This window comes from Trachurus japonicus, chromosome 17, assembly GCF_045865225.1.
Source record: "Trachurus japonicus isolate A0001 chromosome 17, Traja_1.0".
NCBI lineage: Eukaryota > Metazoa > Chordata > Actinopteri > Carangiformes > Carangidae > Trachurus > Trachurus japonicus.
This window is the reverse complement of record NC_140923.1, coordinates 14,218,305-14,240,416: the sequence shown is the minus strand read 5'-3', so window position 1 is coordinate 14,240,416 and position 22,112 is coordinate 14,218,305. Positions and strand designations below refer to the sequence as shown.

At 49.9% G+C, this 22,112-nt stretch overlaps 1 protein-coding gene across 1 annotated transcript; it reads left to right on the top strand.

Annotated features, from left to right (window-relative positions):
* Positions 1–3,737: 3,737 nt before the first annotated feature.
* Positions 3,738–21,904, top strand: LOC146970314 (uncharacterized). The gene is made up of 16 exons (XM_085804436.1): positions 3,738–3,745; positions 3,807–4,557; positions 6,396–6,644; positions 6,752–6,807; positions 6,916–8,011; positions 8,129–8,184; positions 8,919–9,111; positions 9,214–9,383; positions 9,541–9,748; positions 14,921–15,090; positions 16,758–17,006; positions 17,484–17,676; positions 18,917–19,086; positions 19,180–19,410; positions 19,891–20,056; positions 21,707–21,904. The coding sequence occupies exons 1-16, from the start codon at positions 3,738–3,740 to the stop codon at positions 21,902–21,904; spliced, it is 4,164 nt and encodes a 1,387-aa protein (XP_085660562.1).
* The last annotated feature ends 208 nt before the right edge of the window (positions 21,905–22,112 follow it).

Here is a 22,112-nt window from a genome sequence, read left to right as displayed (position 1 = left end):
TACAACATGTTACAAAAACAACAACAATTTCACTGTACTCTCCATGAGGGCATCCTCTGGCCCAGAGGAGGAAGGAGGACGGCCAACATCACTGACTCTGTATATGGCTATACATTTTGTGTTTTAGGGTTTTGTTGTTTTCCTAATAAACAATAGTGAAAATGACTGCAGCCTTTTTTTTCTATGATACTGTATCATCAATCTATCACAAACCATATTTCTAGAGTGCTTTTCATGCATGAGAAAAAGTACACAGTTCAACGTGCCATGTAACACAGCAGAGTTGCTGTTTGTTCAGACAGATGAGAGATAAATAGTGTTTTTTTTTTTTTTCAATGATAAGGTCTCAAACACTTGCATACGACTTCATTCTTGCATGAGTTAGGTTATTCTCTATTCATCACAAGCCAGTAAGATCAAACCTGGCCCAGGGCAAAGAACTGTACATGATAATGCGTAACTGAGTCCACACTATGAACTGTTTTCATTTTCTGTAATATATAATGTATGTCTACACCCCCATGAGGTCTTTTAATCATTTAATCGAGTGTTCATCTCAAGGGGGCAGTTGTCGGTCTGAGAAGTGAAGCTCACTTCCGCGTTCAAAAAACTGCAATCCCCTCGGCTTCCTCTGGGGGCTGGTGTCAGAAGGGAGCATTCTCCATAGACCCCCATGTTAAAATCGCCGACTTTACATCCTCAGTAAACATGTTAAAAGCCTGGTGTCAGAACGTTTTTTCGTCTCAATCGATAGTTTCTACCCCCGCACACACTCTGAGGGGGGTGAATTTTTTTTTTAACTCTACAGTTTTACTGTTATAAGGTTAAAACTCTGACCAATTAGGGCGCGGAAACGTTGAGTGACAGGTCCGAGCAGCTCCGGAGACAGGCTGCTTCGAGGCCAGTGGGCGGGTTCATCTCTGTGTCGTTCCAATTCCAGTCAATTAGACTCATTCTGATTGGTCGATTCGACCTCGGAGGCCACGCCCCCTTCTCTTTCCCAAGTCAAAGGACCAGACTCCCCTCCCCCATGTTTCCCTACACACAGCTGAGCGACAGAAGAGAGGAGCAACTAACTAACTAACTAACTACGTGAGTAACTTGGTTCTTTATGAATATTTTGACCCAAGTTACTACTGTATGTCCGGGCTGTAGCTACAGTCCTCTGTCCCTGTCGGTAGTGGAAACATATTTCAGCTGAATTTCTGGGCAACAAATTGAATCGAAGGCAACTGGACTTGTATTTGTCTACGTTTCGCCTCTTGTCCAAGCGGCTTCACCAGGTCGTAACGCATCGGTCTGACTAGTCCTCACTAGTCTGACAAACAGTAGTGGAGTAAGACCCAGGTATTTAACCTCTGTGAGGGTGTTTAGCTAACACAAGTACTTGGTAGAGTTTCACTTGACCATTGTTGGAGTCTCTGGTGAACCTCAGTCGTTAGAGTCAAGTGAGGTTGAGTTGTTCACTCTCCTGGGTGGAGATGAAAGAGCAGCGTTTTAAATGGGAGATACTGTAGGTGGTGGATGAATGAGAATATCCACAGACATTAACGTGAATGATAGTGAGCATGTGCTGCTGTAACTACTAAAGCACACTGAACATGTTGGATTTGATCTTGTTTTTTTAATGTTGCTTCTGATTTTATGTATTTATTTAGTTATTAAGTTGGTTAGGCGTGTAAATGATGGAGAAAGAGTCACTCGGGTATCTTCAGCAAGCTTGTAATGGTCTCTACTCGAAGCGTAACAACAACACGTTTTTCCTCACTTCCTGCTTCCCGTAAGTATTGACCTAAACGCGCAGGCGCATCTGGCTGCTACCGTATATGACAAGTTATAGGCGCGTTTCCACTGCAGCAGCCAGGACCATCTCCAGGAGCTTTTACTGCCTTGGTGTGTAGGTCATGGATCTATTATAACACATCCATGGTGTAGGTCGGTCCTGAAAAGCTCCCGGTGGGGCTCGAGATTTACTCTGTGCTGACTGGGCATGTGGTCAAAAAGCAGGATGTGACGCAGAGGGAAAGCCGTGAAATAAGCAGCATTTTAAAAACCTCTTTATATAAACTTTATTAATGGGTTTTAGTTGATGTTATTTAGTACCTAACATTATGTTTTAGTGTAAATGCGTCTTGTCGTGCAAGCTAACGACACATTTCTGTCTGAACAAAACTAAAGAGGGATTGTTTGTTGATGCGTGCGCAACCTGACTGCAGAAAGAACCGGTTGTCATGGTTATTATCTCCATGGATCTAGTGTAGTCAAAGCGGTGTTAGCTAGCGATGTTGTCAGCGTACTACAACAGTTTATCACCTACTGATGTAGTGTGTGTTTTATACATAAACTGTAGGTTTTATAACGGCAGGGAAAAAAACAAACAAAAACGTCAGGATGGAGGATCGAGTTTGTAAGTTACCGCGGCAACGGCAACTCAGCCACGGACTCTTGACACAGCTTGGCGTCGGTCATCGGTAAAAACAACACTGTGCATCCCTAACGTCGTTACCTACAGCTATTTCACAGACAATCATGTTCAGGAAAACACTCGCGATTACAAAACTCAGTGGCTGTGAGGACTGATGCTGCCTGGTCAGAGACGAGGGAAGAGGACGGACATGTCTAAAGTCTGGAACAACTGCATCCTGACCCGAACTGTAACGCTACCTGCATGACTGAGTACCGGTATTTTAAAACAATATAGTTTAACGTTAAAGCAGAAGTAAGCGGAATATTTGTGTTAATATAAGTCTTAAATAGTTATATCTTCCGACAGCAATCACTTATATAGAGTGTTTGGTCTGAAACACGGGTCTGTCAGTCACTCTGCTCTGCTGTAAGCCGAGGAGAAAACTTTCCTTGTATCCTACAACCTTTATCCAATGAGGAGAGAGAACGGCATGAAGGGGCGGTCCTCTCTGTGTGTGCAGCCAAGGGATGCGCGTGAATGTGGTGACGTAGGGACGAGGGCGGAGACTGCTAACTCCATCGGTTGACAAGAAGTTAGCCAAAACGACTGGATCGCTTACTTTTGCTTTAATTAATCTCAGCTTGCTTTCCATTAGTATGTGACCTCGTCTTCAGTCACTGTCGTTATTGTAGTAAACATTTCACAACTCATTCGCTGCAGTTATACAGCTGTGCCTGCGGGCATATTTGCTTTATCAACATTCAAAACAACGTGTCTAGCAAGTTATATTGCTCGAAATTAATCTCCAATGTACTATTTTCTCTCTCGTTTGCCTTGAAAGGGGTGCGAGTTGGCGGTATTGTGTTAAATTTGCGCGTATTGTTATTTTTATCAAAACGATTAGTGCAACTAACAGCACAAAAAGACATGATCACGGCTCTTGCTGCTGTCTTTCTGCAGGCGACATGCGCAGTAGGACGTCAGTGACGTAGGCGTATAATCCCTCTAAAGGTAGATGATAAAGTATGTTTCTATTCTATTCTAGTTGATCGGGTGCATTTCTTATATGAATAAATTAGACTAGACATAGATGTCACATGTACATGACAGGGTATCACAAAGGAGAAAACTATTAAAGCCCCACTATGTAACTTAAATAAAGGTTAAATAAAAATAGCCGTAAGTCACCTGTACAAATGACAGACAGACATTCATCTTAATTTTTTACACACAGATGTCGGAACCGTGGACCCAGAGCTGACGGACTCCGAACTCGCCGCCGCTGCCATGGAGGTCGACTCTCAGCGTGAGTGAGCACACACACATTTGAATGTACACGTCACATCTCTGCTTTAACAGAGAGACAACTGACTGTGAGTCTGTGTTTACCAGTGAGCAGCGGCAGCAGCGACAGTGGCAGCGGCAGCGGCAGCAGCAGCGACAGCAGCAGCGACGACAGCAGCGACAGCAGCGACAGCGACGCCCCTCCAAGCCCCTCCTCCTCCACAGACACAGCCTCCTCTGCCCCCACCACCGCCTGGCAGAGGAAGAAGAGGGTAGAGCAGCGGTCCACATCGGCCTGTATTCCCACACGCTGCACCATCAATCGACGGAAGCGGCGGGCGGAGAAGGACAGGGAGGTACTGGCCCAGGGCAGTGGCCAGCAGTCACAACCTGGGGCTCCCTGCGATGTCTGTGGGAAGCCCAGACACAGATACTCTGGCCACGCGTTTTACAAGGGCCAGTACTTCTGCAGCGTGGAAGACGGGCCGGACATGAGGTCGCCCCAGGAGTGGCTGATGGAGCAGCAGACCGCCGACGGCCCCGCTCGTGTGCCACGCACAACAGCGTGGAGGAAAAGGAAGAAGGAGAAGGAGGGGGAGGGAAACCCCCAAAAAAGAACAAAACTCAGAACATGCCAGAGCTGTGGCCAACCAGCCAGTAAAGAATATGGCCACAGCCAGTACAACGCTAAAGACAAAAAACATTATTACTGTGCTCTCTATGGGGGGACTTCTGTTGACCTGTGGCTGGCACAGAGGAGGCAGGAGGACAACCAGCAACAGGAGGAGCAGGAGGAGCAGGACGAGGAGGACGAGGAGGACGAGGAGGACGAGGAGGAGGACGACAGCCAGCAACAGGAAGACCAGGTGTTTATTGAGATCCCCATTAGCATCTGCATAGCATCCGCTATTCTTCCTGGGGTCCAAAACATATACATGGAGACAATAAAAGAATACACATTCACACTAAACAATATAGACATAGACATAAAAAAAACACAAACAATAAATACAAACAATATAGACAACATAGACAAATACAAAACAATATGCAGTATACCTTAACAACATGACATACATTCGCTACATGACCGACACAACAACAAAATAACAAGACAAGACAGCTCCAATCAGGTTTCCATAATATAATAATACCCCTCCACAAATAATTAATTAGGGCCACGGGCCATCGCACCGGGCACTGATTTTTTTCCTACTTCTGGACGACTTTCGATTCACTAGTTGCAAGACTAGTATCGGTATGCTATTACTTTTCTCAACAGTTTGCAAAAACTGTACAAAATTTTGCATTGAAGTCAATGGGAAGGGCGAAAAAAAAGAGCTAATAAGAACAATCATTGGAGTTTAACAAACGTCTACTGCTCAGGCATACTTTCACCTAGAGACTCCATTTGAACTTTAAATAGTAGACACAAGTCTTGTGTATTGGCGTATTATTCCACGTTTTGATAGGTCATATAGTTTTTGATCAATGACCATGATCATTTTTGGAGAAAAATTATGAGATTATAATGGGTGTGTATTGGACGGAATGTTCGTGTCAGAGTGCGTGACATCATCGGTTAGAGTGAGAAAGAGCCCAGAAAAATGAATGAATTTTTCTCTTTCCACACTCGGCCCGGCCACAATTTACACTCTACACACGATTTTTTCCAAATTTTTAAGACAAACTTGTTCCGTTTCTCACCATGTGCTCAAAATATCAGAGAGACTTACAGAATTTGAATTATCAGCCTCTAAGTGCGGCCACGTCTGTCTCTGCTCCTCATTGACTCCAATACAAAGATTTTCTGAGAGAAGCAGAATGGACCGATGTTTTAAAATTGCCAGCGTCTCCAAAATATTTACTGTAGAAACACCAAATCGTACCAAATTTTTCAGGAAGTCCTTACAGCACCGTTGATCTGTGTTTTTTTCTGATAGGAGTTACCGTTTTGTCACAGTAAGCCTTTTGCGAGACAAGTGCAGAGGCAGAAAATCGCTCTTTTCCTCCACGTGTCTGTCTGCCTCAGCCTGGGGGGCCCCTATCGTCATTGGCAACCACCTCAAGTTGCCGTGGTAACGTCTGATTCTCAGGCCAGAGCTCTTTAACTTCATAAACAATCCACCTGGCGCTTGTTTAAATGTTTACAAACACACACACATTATTGGACCAACTGATTAATCCAGGTGTGTCTGACCTCACAACAATGGTCAGGCACACCTGGATTAATCAGTTGGTCCAATCATGTAAAACAGGAAATTAAGGAGCTGTCTTATTTCATAGTCTGGGGCCGTTGACTCGCTGTTTTGGTAGGAAACGGATCCAGGTCGAGAGAGACAGACCTTTCCTTCAACATAAAAGCACCAAGCTAATAAAATGCGGTAAAACTCTTTAATTTCAGGAATATAATTTACAAGAAAGTCCCCGAGCCATTAAGTTAACATTTTGCTTTTATTGTTACAAGTTAATAAGTTTTATGTTGGTGAACACTTTTATTTTGGTGAATCTAGTGATTTCGGTATCCACTACAGACAGGAACCAGAATGCAGACTAATTCGGAGGTAACAGACACCAGGCTCTTCGCTTGTCTGAAGAGCCTGGTGATGCGAGGCTACTTATTTCAGGAAGTAGTGGAGCTGTGCAAAAAGCCCATTGTTTAATATAACTTGGTAGTGAGTTCCATTCTTTCATTGCTCTGTAGATGACCTTGTTCCTGGTTGAGGTGAAGCAGGAGGAGGACAGCCAGCAACAGGAGGTGAAGCAGGAGGAGGAGGTGGAGGTGGAGGTGAAGGTGGAGGACGTGGAGGTGGAGGTGGAGGTGAAGCAGGAGGAGGTGGAGGTGGAGGTGGAGGTGAAGCAGGAGGAGGAGGAGGTAGAGATGAAGCAGGAGGAAGAGGAGGAGGACAGCCAGCAACAGGAGATGAAGCAGGAGGAAGAGGAGGATGAAGGCGTGAGTACATTTCAGTCTGTTGTCGTGTATAATTGTGTCTGCGAGCAGCAGCAGCGGCGGTGGCTCAGTGTGAGTGCGTGCTAACAAACACGTTGACTCTGTCACAGGATGTAAGAGGACCAGACGGCCACGGAGGGGACAACCACTGGACGCTCCTGCAGTGGTGAGAGCCGTGTGTTTGTGTTTGTGTCTCAGCGATTGTGAGAGTGTTGGTGTCAAACATAAGAGGAGTATGTCGACGGTCAAAATGATTTTCATTTGTTTCCATCAGGCACAAGGCAGCGATGACCAGCACGGTGCCTGCAGCTCTGCCGCAGGTCAAGGCCGCGGAGACGGGCTACCACCTGCCTGACGACGCCTCAGGTTTGGCCGTGGTGCCAGAGATGCACAAGCTCCTCTCCGACCCCCAGCAGCTTCCTCCTCCTCGACTCTACCTGGTGCAGCCTCCTCCTCCTCCTCGGCTCTACCGCGTGCAGCCTCCTCCTCAGACGCCTCCTCTGCCGCCACCACTCCTGCCCCCACTCCTGCCCCCATCACCGCCTGGCAGAGGAAGAAGACACATTTCTGTGTCAGTGACTATTTCTGCTCCAACACAGTCATTTCAGTGTCCTACAGTTAAGGCACCTCAGAGCCTCTCCTCCTCTCTGGGGACACCGTCCACATCGGCCTGTATTCCCACACGCTGCTCATCGGCCTGTATTCCCACACGCTGCACCGTCTATCGGCGGAAGCTGCGGGCGGAGAAGGACAGGGAGCTGCTGGCCCAGGGCCGTGGCCAGCAGTCACAACCTGGGGCTCCCTGCGATGTCTGTGGGGAGCCCAGACACATAGACTCTGGCCACGCGTTTTACAAGGGCCAGTACTTCTGCAGCGTGGAAGACGGGCCGGACATGAGGTCGCCCCAGGAGTGGCTGATGGAGAAGCAGACCGCCAACGGCCCCCGCACAACAGCGTGGAGGAAAAGGAAGAAGGAGGAGGAGGAGGGAGAAGAAAACCCCCAAAAAAGAAAGAAATCAAAACTCAGAACATGCCAGCGCTGTGGCCAACCAGCCAGTCAAGAATATGGCCACAGCCAGTACAACGCTAAAGACAAAAGACATTATTACTGTGCTCTCTATGAGAGAACTGCTTTTGGCCTGTGGCTGTCACAGAGGATGCAGGAGGACAGGCAGCAACAGGAGGAGCAGGAGGAGGAGGAGGAGGAAGAGGAGGACAGCCAGCAACAGGAGGAGCAGGTGGAGGTGAAGCAGGAGGAAGAGGAGGAGGACAGCCAGCAACAGGAAGAGCAGGTGGAGGTGAAGGAGGAGGAAGAGGAGGAGGACAGCCAGCAACAGGAGGTGAAGGAAGAGGAGGAGGAGGATGAAGGCGTGAGTACATTTCAGTCTGTTGTCGTGTATAATTGTGTCTGCAAGCAGCAGCAGCAGCAGCAGCAGCGGTGGCTCAGTGTGAGTGCGTGCTAACAAACACGTTTGACTCTGTCACAGGATGTAAGAGGACCAGACGGCCACGGAGGGGTCAACCACCGGACGCTCCTGCAGTGGTGAGAGCCGTGTGTTTGTGTTTGTCTCAACTGTGAGAGTGTTGGTGTAACACACGCGGACTGCATTGGTGCATGAAACATGATATTACGTTAGCTCGTTTATTAAACTATGCCTATCCTGAAACCTCCCGCTTGCTCCTTTGGTTATCTCTCTCTCAAGTGTATGCATAGACGTGAGTTTGTGTACCTGTCCGTATGTGTGTGTATCTACCTGAGCATGGGAGTTGCTTCACTTACCCGCTCCGTAGTTACCGCTTCTAGGCCCGGTACGACCCGGCGCGACCGGACTCTGCGAGGCCGTAGCTCAGGGCGTCCCCGTCGCTACACGGCCACGGCAGCTCCACAGCCGGCCAGCTCGCTCGACTCGGCACTTGGTTCTTAGTTCATTTGGTGTGTGACTCTGGTGCGGTGTGTGGGTGTGTCTGTCGCCAGCGTGGTCTCTCCTCGTGGAGACCTGCTGCTCTTCGTGTCGAAACCCCGGAAGTCGTCTCTCACTTCCGCCTCCAGCCCAGGTGATATGGGTCAACCAAACTCCGCCCACTCATTGGGTTAAGTGAGCTACCTCCCATCTCGTGATATGTTTGTGTTGTGCATTTGTGGATCAGTCTACCTTGACTTCACCTGGCCCTTACACTTCACCTGCTTCACATCTCCCAGGGGAGTTCATAACAGTTGGTATCAAACATAAGAGGAGTATGTCGATGGTCAAAATGATTTTCATTTGTTTCCATCAGGCACAAAGCAACGATGACCAGCACGGTGCCTGCAGCTCTGCCGCAGGTCAAGGCCGCGGAGACGGGCTACCACCCTCCTCCCCAGCCTGGACCAGCCGCCGCCGTAGACGATGCACCGCCACCTCTGACCTCGTCCTCCCAGTTGGTCCCTGATCCAGATCCAACACCGATAAAGAAGGAGGAGGATAAAAGCGTGAGTTCACTTGAGTCTGTTGTCGTGTATAATCGTGTCTGTGAGCAGCGGCAGCGGCTCAGTGTGAGTGCGTGCTAACAAACACGTTTGACTCTGTCACAGGATGTAAGAGGACCAGACGGCGACGGAGGGGACCAGCCCACCGTCCCTCTGGCCTTCGCCCTCGTGGAGCTGCGTCACCAGACCTTCGTGACGCAGCAACAGGTGAAGGAGATCGCTGCGCTGTGGAAGAAGCTGTCCGACCGGGACAAGGCAGCAGCCTTTTGCCTCCGGTGAGTGTAGTTAACTGTTTGAGTTTGAGGTCAACCAGCAGACACTCCTGCGGTGGTGAGAGCCGTGTGTTTGTGTCTCAGCGACTGTGAGAGTGTTGGCGTCAAACATAAGAGGAGTATGTCGACGGTCAAAATGATTTTCATTTGTTTCCATCAGGCACAAAGCAACGATGACCAGCACGGTGCCTGCAGCTCTGCCGCAGGTCCAGGCCGCGGAGACGGGCTACCACCCTCCTCCCCAGCCTGGACCAGCCGCCGCCGTAGACGAGGCACCGCCACCTCTGACCTCTGGCGCTCTGGCCTCGTCCTCCCAGTTGGTCCCAGATCCAGATCCAACACCGATAGAGGAGGAGGAAGATGAAGGCGTGAGTACATTTCAGTCTGTTGTCGTGTATGATCGTGTATGCGAGCGGCGGCGGCTCAGTGTGAGTGCGTGCTAACAAACACGTTTGACTCTGTCACAGGATGTAAGAGGACCAGACGGCAACGGATGGGACCAGCCCACCGTCCCTCTGGCCTTCGCCCTCGTGGAGCTGCGTCACGAGACCTTCGTGACGCAGCAACAGGTGAAGGAGATCACTGCACTGTGGAAGAAGCTGTCCGACCGGGACAAGGCAGCGGCCTCCTTCCCCCGGTGAGTGTAGTTAACGAAATTCTTTGCTGTCGGTGTGATTGCAGCGTGGGACGCAGAGCCTCACTCTCTCCTCTCCGTCTTCTCTCTCTACAGTTTGTCCCTGAGTGCAGCCCAGTCTCCAGGCGCCTCCTGGCTGGTGGAGGTCATCTTTCTGGAGCTGTGCCACTTTCACAGCAAGGACTGCCGGGCCATCATGAGGGACTACCGTCTCATCAGACACAACGTGTTCAACTGTAAGGAGTTACTGGCAGCCGTCCCCATCCAGCTGTTTGAGGTCAGCCAGCGGACGCTCCAGCAGTGGTGAGAGCCGTGTGTTTGTGTCTCAGCGACTGTGAGAGTGTTGGTGTCAAATAGTGGTGGTGAAACCGAAGCTTTCTGAAGCACTGAATCACTTTGACACAGTTGCCCCGAATGGGTTTATGGGTTAATAGGAGGAAATGTTTATGCACCCAGGCAGTGCTCAGTGTGAGACAAGGCTTTGTGTAACATTTAAAGATTTTTATTTGTGAAACGTATCATTTGTACTGGTCTAGGGCGATACAAACTCCCTTTCAAAGCATTGAGATATTGACAAGCCCAGCCCGCTCAAAATCACCACGAAGCCGCTTAACACTAGTGTCAAACATAAAGCCAGGAACACACCGCCATGACACGTCTGTCGCCTCTCGTCGGGAGAAAGGAAAAAGTGAAACGCACCGCCCCGACTGCCGACCAGAGCGATTGAGTGGCGAGGACTCCACCATAGAAATACAGACCAATTCTAAGTCATAAAGTGGTAGTAATAATCTTTGCCATGTACAGTAACCATGTTGACTCAACAAAATAAAATGTATTAGACTGATCGGTTCATTGTAAAACATTTATTTATTTACGTAAATGTGGTGATTTCAGTCCGTAGCCCAGAGGCAGCCCTGCTCACTTTTCATTCAAACAAACTAATGCCACTGCCACAGTTAATTTCATCAATGAGACCAACATTAATCTCCCAAAAACAATTTAACCAGCCACGTGTTAACAGCGCTAAAGCCAAAATTAAAACAGTTTTTAGCAGCTTACTGCTGTGGCTCGGTTGCCGTGAATTGGCGATAGCCGATGCTAATTTCTGTTAGCCCATCTATGGTGTTTTACATTACACATTAGCATTAAGCTAGCAGGCTTTATATGCTTAGTTGTGAGCTGTGTGTGTTTTGAACGTTGTTTCAAACTATGTGGGTTTGATTGAACATCTTTGATGTTTAAATATATATATATTGCCGCTTAATATATTGCTTTACTCCTCTTTTTATTTTGTATACCATTTTTACTGTAGGACAGGCTAGGACACCGTTTGTTTACTGTGGTCACTTCCGTCCCTCCCACACACTGCGCTGATTCGCTTAGGTACACGGTCGGGCCGGTGTGTCCCTGGCTTAAGAGGAGTATGTCGACAAGTGATTTTCATTTGTTTCCATCAGGCACAAAGCAACGATGACCAGCACGGTGCCTGCAGCTCTGCCGCAGGTCAAGGCCGCGGAGACGGGCTACCACCCTCCTCCCCAGCCTGGACCAGCCGCCGCCGTAGACGAGGCACCGCCACCTCTGACCTCTGGTGCTCAGGCCTTCTCCTCCCAGTTCCCCGATCAAGATCCAACGCCGATAAAGAAGGAAGAGGATAAAAGCAAGAATTCACTTCAGTCTGTTGTTGTGTATAATCGTGTCTGTGAGCAGCAGCAGCGGCGGTGGCTCAGTGTGAGTGCATGCTAACAAATCACGGATGGAAACTAGCTTTCTAGCTAAATCTGGCATATTTACATCAAATAATTGTTTTTGTATGTTCATGAATATGTGGAGTCCCATCTCAAATAAACTAATAAATGAAAAATGAAATGAAACACGTTTGACTCTGTCACAGGATGTAAGAGGACCAGACAGCGACGGAGGGGACCAGCCCACCGTCCGTCTGGCCTGCGCCCTCGTGGAGCTGCGTCATCAGATTTTCGTGACGCAGCATCAGGTGAGGGTGATCACTAGGCTGTGGAAGAAGCTGTCCAACCGGGACAAGGCAGCGGCCTCCTTCCCCCGGTGAGTGTAGTTAACAAAGTTCTTTGCTGTCGGTGTGATTGCAGCGTGGGACGCAGAGCCTCACTCTCTCCTCTCCGTCTTCTCTCTCTACACTTTCAGTGCGGCCCAGTCCCCAGGCGCCTCCCGGCTGGTGGAGGTCATCTTTCTGGAGCTGTGCCACTTTCACAGCAAGGACTGCCGGGCCATCATGAGGGACTACTGTGTCATCAGACACAACCTGTTCAACTGTAAGGAGTTACTGGCAGCCGTCCCCATCCAGCTGTTTGAGGTCAGCCAGCGGACGCTCCAGCAGTGGTGAGAGCCGTGTGTTTGTGTCTCAGCGACTGTGAGAGTGTTGGTGTCAAATAGTGGTGGTGAAACCAAAGCTTTCTGAAGCACTGAATCACTTTGACACAGTTGCCCCGAATGGGTTAATAGGAGGAAGTGTTTATGCACCCAGGCAGTGCTCAGTGTGAGACAAGGCTTTGTGTAACATTTAAAGATTTTTATTTGTGAAACGTATCATTTGTACTGGTCTAGGGCGATACAAACTCCCTTTCAAAGCATTGAGATATTGACAAGCCCAGCCCGCTCAAAATCACCACGAAGCCGCTTAACACTAGTGTCAAACATAAAGCCAGGAACACACCGCCATGACACGTCTGTCGCCTCTCGTCAGGAGAAAGGAAAAAGTGAAACGCACCGCCCCGACTGCCGACCAATTCTAAGTCATAAAGTGGTAGTAATAATCTTTGCCATGTACAGTAACCATGTTGACTCAACAAAATAAAATGTATTAGACTGATCGGTTCATTGTAAAACATTTATTTATTTACGTAAATGTGGTGATTTCAGTCCGTAGCCCAGAGGCAGCCCTGCTCACTTTTCATTCAAACAAACTAATGCCACTGCCACAGTTAATTTCATCAATGAGACCAACATTAATCTCCCAAAAACAATTTAACCAGCCACGTGTTAACAGCACTAAAGCCAAAATTAAAACAGTTTTTAGCAGCTTACTGCTGTGGCTCACGCTAATTTCTGTTAGCCCGTCTATGGTGTTTTACATTACACATTAGCATTAAGCTAGCGGGCTTTATATGCTTAGTTGTGAGCTGTGTGTGTTTTGAACGTTGTTTCAAACTATGTGGGTTTGATTGAACATCTTTGATGTTTAAATATATATATATTGCCGCTTAATATATTGCTTTACTCCTCTTTTTATTTTGTATACCATTTTTACTGTAGGACAGGCTAGGACACCGTTTGTTTACTGTGGTCACTTCCGTCCCTCCCACACACTGCGCTGATTCGCTTAGGTACACGGTCGGGCCGGTGTGTCCCTGGCTTAAGAGGAGTATGTCGACAAGTAGGGATGTCCCGATCCGATCACGTGATCGGAAATCGGGGTCGATCACATGGTTTCAGACTCGATCGGAATCGGACGTTACATCCCGATCAGGAATCGGATATATTACATATCTACATGTCAGGGTTTTCCTATCTGTCTAAAGCGAAGACGGGCCGCATGGGGGGCGTTCAGATGTATCATCTTTTGCACTCTCAAACACATTACTTTTACTGTAGACGTTCATCATGTGCGCTCATTACCCAAAGCGACGCGCATTCGGTGCAGCGTGCTTGTGTTTTGTGCATGGTCTGTGGCGCACAGCTCCACGGTGTGTGTGTGTGGCTGCGTCGTCGTGGACAAGTAACGATATGAAATGACGGCGCTTGCGAGAGTGTGAGAGACGATCGTGTCACCGTGTCAGCTCACTGTTTGTTTGTGTGTGTGTGGCTGCGTTGTTTCACTGCTGACTTCCAAGCAGCTTGTTGTTGATGTTTGAGCGCTACACACACCTGCAGCGACAACAGTCACTGCAGCTTCTACTGAGAGCGAGTCCGACGTAACGCACGTGAGACCGACACACGGACCGACCACGCAGATGTGTTAAACTTCTCATACTGTTGAATAAAAAACTACCGTTGTGTTGCATGATGGCAGATACAGAACCAGGTATTTATTTAAAGTTAGAGAGGGAGAAGGAACAAGGTGAGCTGGGTGAGGGAGGGAGGGAGGGAGGGAGAAGGAGCGAGGTGAGGGGGGGGGGGGGGGGGGCAGACAGGCAGGAGAGGGTGGGATCAGGGGAGAGAGGCTGGTGATTGAGAGAGACATGATAAGCTATTTTATTTTTGACCAAATGTTCTTGTTGTTGACTTATGGATAACGGCATTAATATTATACTGTGGAGCTACTGTGCTAATATACACTGAGAGTTTACAATACTGCAATAAATGTCATGGGCTTGTTATTGAGGTAGAGTATTATTGTGAGATTGTGATATTGTTACATCCCTAGTAGAGCACAAAGAACAGAAAAATAGTGGGATGATACAGTTGATCTACATTAAAAACTTTACTGCATTGCCAAAGTATCGGATCGGGACTCGGTATCGGCAGATACTCAAAATCAAATGACTCGGACTCGGACTCGGGGGCAAAAAAATGATCGGGACATCTCTATCGACAGGTGATTTTCATTTGTTTCCATCAGGCACAAAGCAACGATGACCAGCACGGTGCCTGCAGCTCTGCTGCAGGTCAAGGCCGCGGAGACGGGCAACCACCCTCCTCCCCAGCCTGGACCAGCCGCCGCCGTAGACGAGGCACCGCCACCTCTGACCTCTGGCGCTCTGGCCTCGTCCTCCCAGTTGGTCCCAGATCCAGATCCAACACCGATAGAGGAGGAGGAAGAGGATAAAAGCGTGAGTTCACTTCAGTCTGTTGTCGTGTATAATCGTGTCTGTGAGCAGCGGCGGTGGCTCAGTGTGAGCGCGTGCTAACACGTTTGACTCTGTCACAGGATGTAAGAGGACCAGACGGCGACGGAGGGGACCAGCCCACCGTCCGTCTGGCCTGCGCCCTCGTGGAGCTGCGTCACCAGACCTTCGTGACGCAGCAACAGGTGAGGGAGATCACTGCGCTGTGGAAGAAGCTGTCCAACCGGGACAAGGCGGCGGCCTCCTCCCCCCGGTGAGTGTAGTTAACTGAAATTCTTTGCTGTCGGTGTGATTGCAGCGTGGGACGCAGAGCCACGCCGTAGCGCCGCGAATAGCAAACAAAGAGAGAGAGAGAGGCAGAGACAAGTTGTTGTCAAGTGAAGGACGACGTGAAATTAATCTTGGAAGTAGAGGGAGTTGTTTGACCCACAGCACACGGCATTATAATTATATGAGGTTATTTACTTATCCATGATGTAAAAAAAACAGCCCTGTAAACTAGGGCTGCCACGATTAGTCGACTAGTCACGACTACGTCGACTATTAAAATCGTCGACAACTAATTTAATAGTCGATGCGTCGTTGTTTGTTTTTTTTTTTATTTTGTTTTTCTCTCAAAACTGCTGCCGCACCTTCCACACACGCACCCGCCGCCGCAGCCGCCCACCACACACACACGTGCACTCACTCACTCAGTACACATAGGTGGTCTCTCTCTTTTCTCTCTCTACCTGTCTTGTCCCTCATCAAGCGGCACCGGTGTAACCCCCCTCCGCCGCCGCCGCCGCCACCACCGCTCCTCTCCCTCTCCCTCTCTCTCTCTCTCTCTGTCGTTTTAAATGAGAAGCGCTACTAGGAGCGGTACCGCCGCTCCACCGTTTTAAATCACGGACTGAAAAACAGCCGTTCCTCATTTAAAAATAAAATCGCAGACTTTGAGGTCGGTGTTGGAGAATATTGGAACGTTACCGCGTCTGGTCACAGCGTCCTGGTCACGTAATGAGCGCTCATCTTAACGAGCAAGTCTTCTCTCCCGGCGTAAAACTACATCAATATTTTCCGGTAGCTTCTCATCACAGTCCACACCTTGCAGAGTTTGAGCTGCACCTCAGTTTCACTTGTTTTCATTTGACAGAGTTTCACACAGAACTTTCTGGTGGAGTCTTTCCATGTTTCTCCCTCTGTGACAGTAAAAAGGGAACATTTAATTTTTTTCAGACAAGACGATTGTCTTATAAACTATTCGATTTTTTTTTAACAGAACGACTATTATTTAGCCTACACTGAGCAAGTTATATTTGAATGATAGGCCTACCAAAACTTTATTATTGTGAATAATTCCTTAGTTTCAGGTGTCTACCTCATTTTATTTAAATGTAGCTATGTTTAATGCCAGAGACAAATGAAGGAAAGAAAAACCTAAAAAACCTTTAAGTATTTATTTTGGTGTTGTTTAGGCCAGTGCCTTATCCTTATTTTACTCAGCTGTTTGCACTTTATGCTACAGTTAAAGCTGCATATTTCATTAAATGTTTAATGAACTATCATCTTAATTGTCTTTATTTTTAGTTAGCATATACCTTAAACACTTCAAGGTGAAAGCTAATGATGGTATATAAGAGCAGCTGCATGCTGGTGCGATAAGCTGTATGTTTTGCATTCAATTTACGTATGATCCGATTAGTCGACTAATCGAAAAAAATAGTCGGTGACTAGTCGACTATCAAAATAATCGTTTGTGGCAGCCCTACTGTAAACAACAACTGAGGAGCAGAGGCGCTTGTGACCGCCGTGGAGAAATCAGCGTCTGGTGTGAACTGGAGGGACACGGCTCGCGCGCGATTTCCGCGGCCGCGGCGCTTCGGCGTCCGGTGTTGACCCGGCGTCACTCTCTCCTCTCCGTCTTCTCTCTCTCTGCAGTTTGTTCCTGTTTAAAGGCGCAAGTGCGGCCCAGTCTCCAGGCGCCTCCCGGCTGGTGGAGGCCGTCTTTCTGGAGCTGTGTCGCTTTCACAACAAGGACCGCAGAATTGCAGGACTCCGCTTCAGCCGCTGGTGGGCCATCAGGAAGGACTACCGTCTCATCAGACACAACGTGTTCAACTGTAAGGAGTTACTTGCAGCCGTCCCCATCCAGCTGTTTGAGGTCAGCCAGCGGACGCTCCAGCAGTGGTGAGAGCCGTGTGTTTGTGTCTCAGCGACTGTGAGAGTGTTGGTGTCAAATAGTGGTGGTGAAACCAAAGCTTTCTGAAGCACTGAATCACTTTGACACAGTTGCCCCGAATGGGTTTATGGGTTAATAGAAGGAAATGTTTATGCACCCAGGCAGTGCTCAGTGTGAGACAAGGCTTTGTGTAACATTTAAATATTTTTATTTATGAAACGTATCATTTGTACTGGTCTAGGGCGATACAAACTCCCTTTCAAAGCATTGAGATATTGACAAGCCCAGCCCGCTCAAAATCACCGCGAAGCTGCTCAACACGGTCTGACAGAACAAGGCCTCGTTTTTCGCGCTGAAGCAGCGATCGAAACGCCGCCCGCCAACACTTCAGCTTCATTTTGCTCGAATCGGTGTCGAGCGTAACATCACTAGTGTCAAACATAAGAGGAGTATGTCGATAAGTGATTTTCGTTTGTTTCCATCAGGCACAAAGCAGCGATGACCAGAACGGTGCCTGCAGCTCTGCCGCAGGTCAAGGCTGCGGAGACGGGCTACCACCCTCCTCCCCAGCCTGGACCAGCCGCCGCCGTAGACGATGCACCGCCACCTCTGACTCCGTCCTCCCAGTTGGTCCCTGATCCAGATCCAACAACGATAAAGGAGGAGGAGGATAAAAGCGTGAGTTCACTTGAGTCTGTTGTCGTGTGTAATCGTGTCTGTGAGCAGCAGCAGCGGCGGTGGCTCAGTGTGAGCGCGTGCTAACGAACACGTTTGACTCTGTCACAGGATGTAAGAGGACCAGACAGCGACGGAGGGGACCAGCCCACCGTCCGTCTGGCCTGCGCCCTCGTGGATCCAACGCCAATAAAAAAGAAAGAGGAGGAGGAGGAGGATGAAGCCATGGAGGTCGACTCTCAGCGTGAGTGAGCACACACTTGAATGTACACGTCACATCTCTGCTTTAACAGAGAGACAACTGACTGTGAGTCTGTGTTTACCAGTGAGCAGCAGCAGCAGCAGCGACGCCCCTCCAGCACCGGCCCTCCCGCCTCCCCAGCCGGGACCAACCGCCGCCGCCGTAGACAAGGCACCACCACCTCTGACCTCTGGTGCTCAGGCCTTCTCCTCCCAGTTCCCCGATCAAGATCCAACGCCGATAAAGGAGGAGGAAGAGGATAAAAGCGTGAGTACATTTCAGTCTGTTGTCGTGTATAATCGTGTCTGTGAGCAGCAGCGGTGGCTCAGTGTGAGTGTGTGCTAACGAACACATTTGACTCTGTCACAGGATGTAAGAGGACCAGACAGCGACGGAGGGAACCAGCCCACCGTCCGTCTGGCCTGCGCCCTCGTGGATCCAACGCCGATAAAAAAGAAAGAGGAGGATGAAGCCATGGAGGTCGACTCTCAGCGTGAGTGAGCACACACACATTTGAATGTACACGTCACATCTCTGCTTTAACAGAGAGACAACTGACTGTGAGTCTGTGTTTACCAGTGAGCAGCAGCAGCAGCAGCAGCAGCAGCAGCAGCGACGCCCCTCCAGCACCGGCCCTCCCTCCTCCCCAGCCGGGACCAACCGCCGCCGTAGACGATGCACCGCCACCTCTGACCTCTGGTGCTCAGGCCTTCTCCTCCCAGTTCCCCGATCAAGATCCAACGCCGATAAAGAAGGAAGAGGATAAAAGCGTGAGTACATTTCAGTCTGTTGTCGTGAATAATCTTGTCTGTGAGCAGCGGCAGCGGCGGTGGCTCAGTGTGAGTGCATGCTAACAAATCACGGATGGAAACTAGCTTTCTAGCTAAATCTGGCATATTTACATCAAATAATTGTTTTTGTATGTTCATGAATATGTGGAGTCCCATCTCAAATAAACTAATAAATGAAAAATGAAATGAAACACGTTTGACTCTGTCACAGGATGTAAGAGGACCAGACAGCGACGGAGGGGACCAGCCCACCGTCCGTCTGGCCTGCGCCCTCGTGGAGCTGCGTCACCAGACCTTCGTGACGCAGCAACAGGTGGGGGAGATCACTGCGCTGTGGCAGAAGCTGTCCGACCGGGACAAGGCAGCGGCCTCCTTCCCCCGGTGAGTGTAGTTAACGAAATGCTTTGCTGTCGGTGTGATTGCAGCGTGGGACGCAGAGCCTCACTCTCTCCTCTCCGTCTTCTCTCTCTACAGTTTCAGTGCGGCCCAGTCCCCAGGCGCCTCCCGGCTGGTGGAGGTCATCTTTCTGGAGCTGTGCCGCATTCACAAAAATGACTGCACCATCGCAGGAGTCGGCCTCAGGCACTGGTGGGTCATCATGAGGGACTACTGTCTCATCAGACACAACCTGTTCAACTGTAAGGAGTTACTGGCAGCCGTCCCCATCCAGCTGTTTGAGGTCAACCAGCAGACACTCCTGCAGTGGTGAGAGCCGTGTGTTTGTGTCTCAGCGACTGTGAGAGTGTTGGTGTCAAATAGTGGTGGTGAAACTGAAGCTTTCTGAAGCACTGAATCACTTTGACACAGTTGCCCCGAATGGGTTAATGGGGGGAAATGTTTATGCAACCAGGGCAGTGCTCAGTGTGAGACAAGGCTTTGTGTAACATTTAAAGATTTTTATTTGTGAAACGTACTGGTCTGGGGCGATACAAACTCCCTTTCAAAGCATTGAGATATTGACAAGCCCAGCCCGCTCAAAATCACCGCGAAGCCGCTCAACACGGTCTGACAGAACAAGGCCTCGTTTGGAGCGGTCACATGATTTTTTTCGTGCTGAAGCAGCGATCGAAACGCCGCCCGCCAGCACTTCAGCTTCATTATGCTCGAATCGGTGTTAGCGTAACATCACTAGTGTCAAACATAAGAGGAGTATGTCGACAAGTGATTTTCATTTGTTTCCATCAGGCACAAAGCAGCGAGGACCAGAACGGTGCCTGCAGCTCTGCCGCAGGTCAAGGCCGCGGAGACGGGCTACCTCTACCTGGTGCAGCCTCCTCCTCTTCCTACTCCTACTCCTACTCCTACTCCTACTCCTCCTGCTCCTACTCCTACTCCTACTCCTCCTGCTCCTGCTCCTACTCCTACTCCTACTCCTCCTGCTCCTACTCCTACTCCTACTCCTACTCCTCCTGCTCCTACTCCTCCTGCTCCTGCTCCTACTCCTACCCCTACTCCTACTCCTCCTACTCCTCCTGCTCCTGCTCCTACTCCTACTCCTACTCCTCCTGCTCCTACTCCTACTCCTCCTGCTCCTGCTCCTACTCCTACTCCTCCTGCTCCTGCTCCTACTCCTACTTCTACTCCTACTCCTCCTGCTCCTGCTCCTGCTCCTACTCCTGCTCCTACTCCTACCCCTACTCCTACTCCTACTCCTACTCCTACTCCTCCTACTCCTACTCCTACTCCTCCTGCTCCTACTCCTACTCCTACTCCTCCTGCTCCTGCTCCTACTCCTACTCCTACCCCTACTCCTACTCCTCCTCCTACTCCTCCTACTCCTACTCCTACCCCTACTCGGCTCTACCTGGTGCAGCCTCCTCCTACTCCTCCTACTCCTACTCCTACTCCTACTCCTCCTACTCCTACCCCTACTCGGCTCTACCTAGTGCAGCCTCCTCCTCCTCTTCCTACTCCTCCTACTCCTACTCCTACTCCTCCTACTCCTATTCCTCCTACTCCTACCCCTACTCGGCTCTACCTAGTGCAGCGTCCTCCTCCTCCTCTTCCTACTCCTACTCCTCCTCCTCTTCCTACTCCTACTCCTACTCCTACTCCTCCTACTCCTACTCCTACTCGGCTCTACCTAGTGCAGCGTCCTCCTCCTCTTCTTCCTCCTCCTCCTCCTACTCCTCCTCCTCCTACTCCTACCCCTACTCCTACTCCTACTCCTCCTCCTCCTACTCCTACTCGGCTCTACCTAGTGCAGCGTCCTCCTCCTCCTCTTCCTACTCCTACTCCTACTCCTCCTACTCCTACTCCTACTCGGCTCTACCTGGTGCAGCCTCCTCCTCCTCTTCCTACTCCTACTCCTACTCCTACTCCTCCTACTCCTACTCCTACTCCTACTCCTCCTACTCCTACTCCTCCTCCTCTTCCTACTCCTACTCTTCCTACTCCTACTCCTTCTACTCCTACTCCTACCCCTACTCGGCTCTACCTAGTGCAGCGTCCTCCTCCTCCTCTTCCTACTCCTACTCCTCCTACTCCTACTCCTACTCCTCCTACCCCTACCCCTACTCCTACTCCTACTCCTACTCCTACTCGGCTCTACCTAGTGCAGCCTCCTCCACAGACGCCTTCTCTGCCGCGGCGACTCCTGCTCCCACCACCGGCTGGCAGAGGAAGAAGAAGGAAGAGAAGTGGAACAAGGTGTTCTGCTCTTCCTACTCCTACTCCTCCTACTCCTACTCCTACTCCTACTCCTCCTCCTACTCCTACTCCTACTCGGCTCTACCTGGTGCAGCCTCCTCCTCCTCTTCCTACTCCTACTCCTCCTCTTCCTACTCCTACTCGTACTCCTCCTACTCCTACCCCTACTCGGCTCTACCTAGTGCACCGTCCTCCTCCTCCTTCTCTTCCTCCTCCTCCTCCTCCTCCTCCTACTCCTACTCCTCCTCCTCGGCTCTACCTGGTGGAGCCTCCTCCTCCTCCTCCTCTTCCTACTCCTCCTCCTCCTACTCCTACTCCTACTCCTACTCCTACTCGGCTCTACCTCGTGCAGCGTCCTACTCCTGCTCCTCGGCTCTACCTGGTGCAGCCTCCTCCACAGACGCCTCCTCTGCCGCGGCGACTCCTGCTCCCACCACCTGGCAGAGGAAGAAGAAGGAAGAGAAGTGGAACAAGGTGTTCTGCTCCGACCGCCACGGAAAGTGTTGGCCAAGTTCGACTGCCGACGCTGTTGCCCAAGATCAGGGAGTGAAAAAAGACACGTTTCTGTCTCAGTGACTATTTCTGCTCCAACACAGTCATCTCCGTGTCCTACAGCTGAGGCACCTCAGAGCCTCTCCTCCTCTCCGGGGACACCGTCCACATCCGCCTGTACTCCTACACGCTGCACCATCTATCGACGGAAGCTGTGGGCGTAGAAGGACAGGGAGCTGCTAGCCAGCAGTCACAACATGGGGCTC

Coding starts and splice junctions, on each gene's coding strand:
- LOC146970314 (XM_085804436.1), top strand. Junction 6,645..6,751: donor AGGAAGAGGAGGATGAAGGC/GTGAGTACATTT, acceptor ACTCTGTCACAG/GATGTAAGAGGACCAGACGG. Junction 9,384..9,540: donor GCAGCAGCCTTTTGCCTCCG/GTGAGTGTAGTT, acceptor TGTTTCCATCAG/GCACAAAGCAACGATGACCA.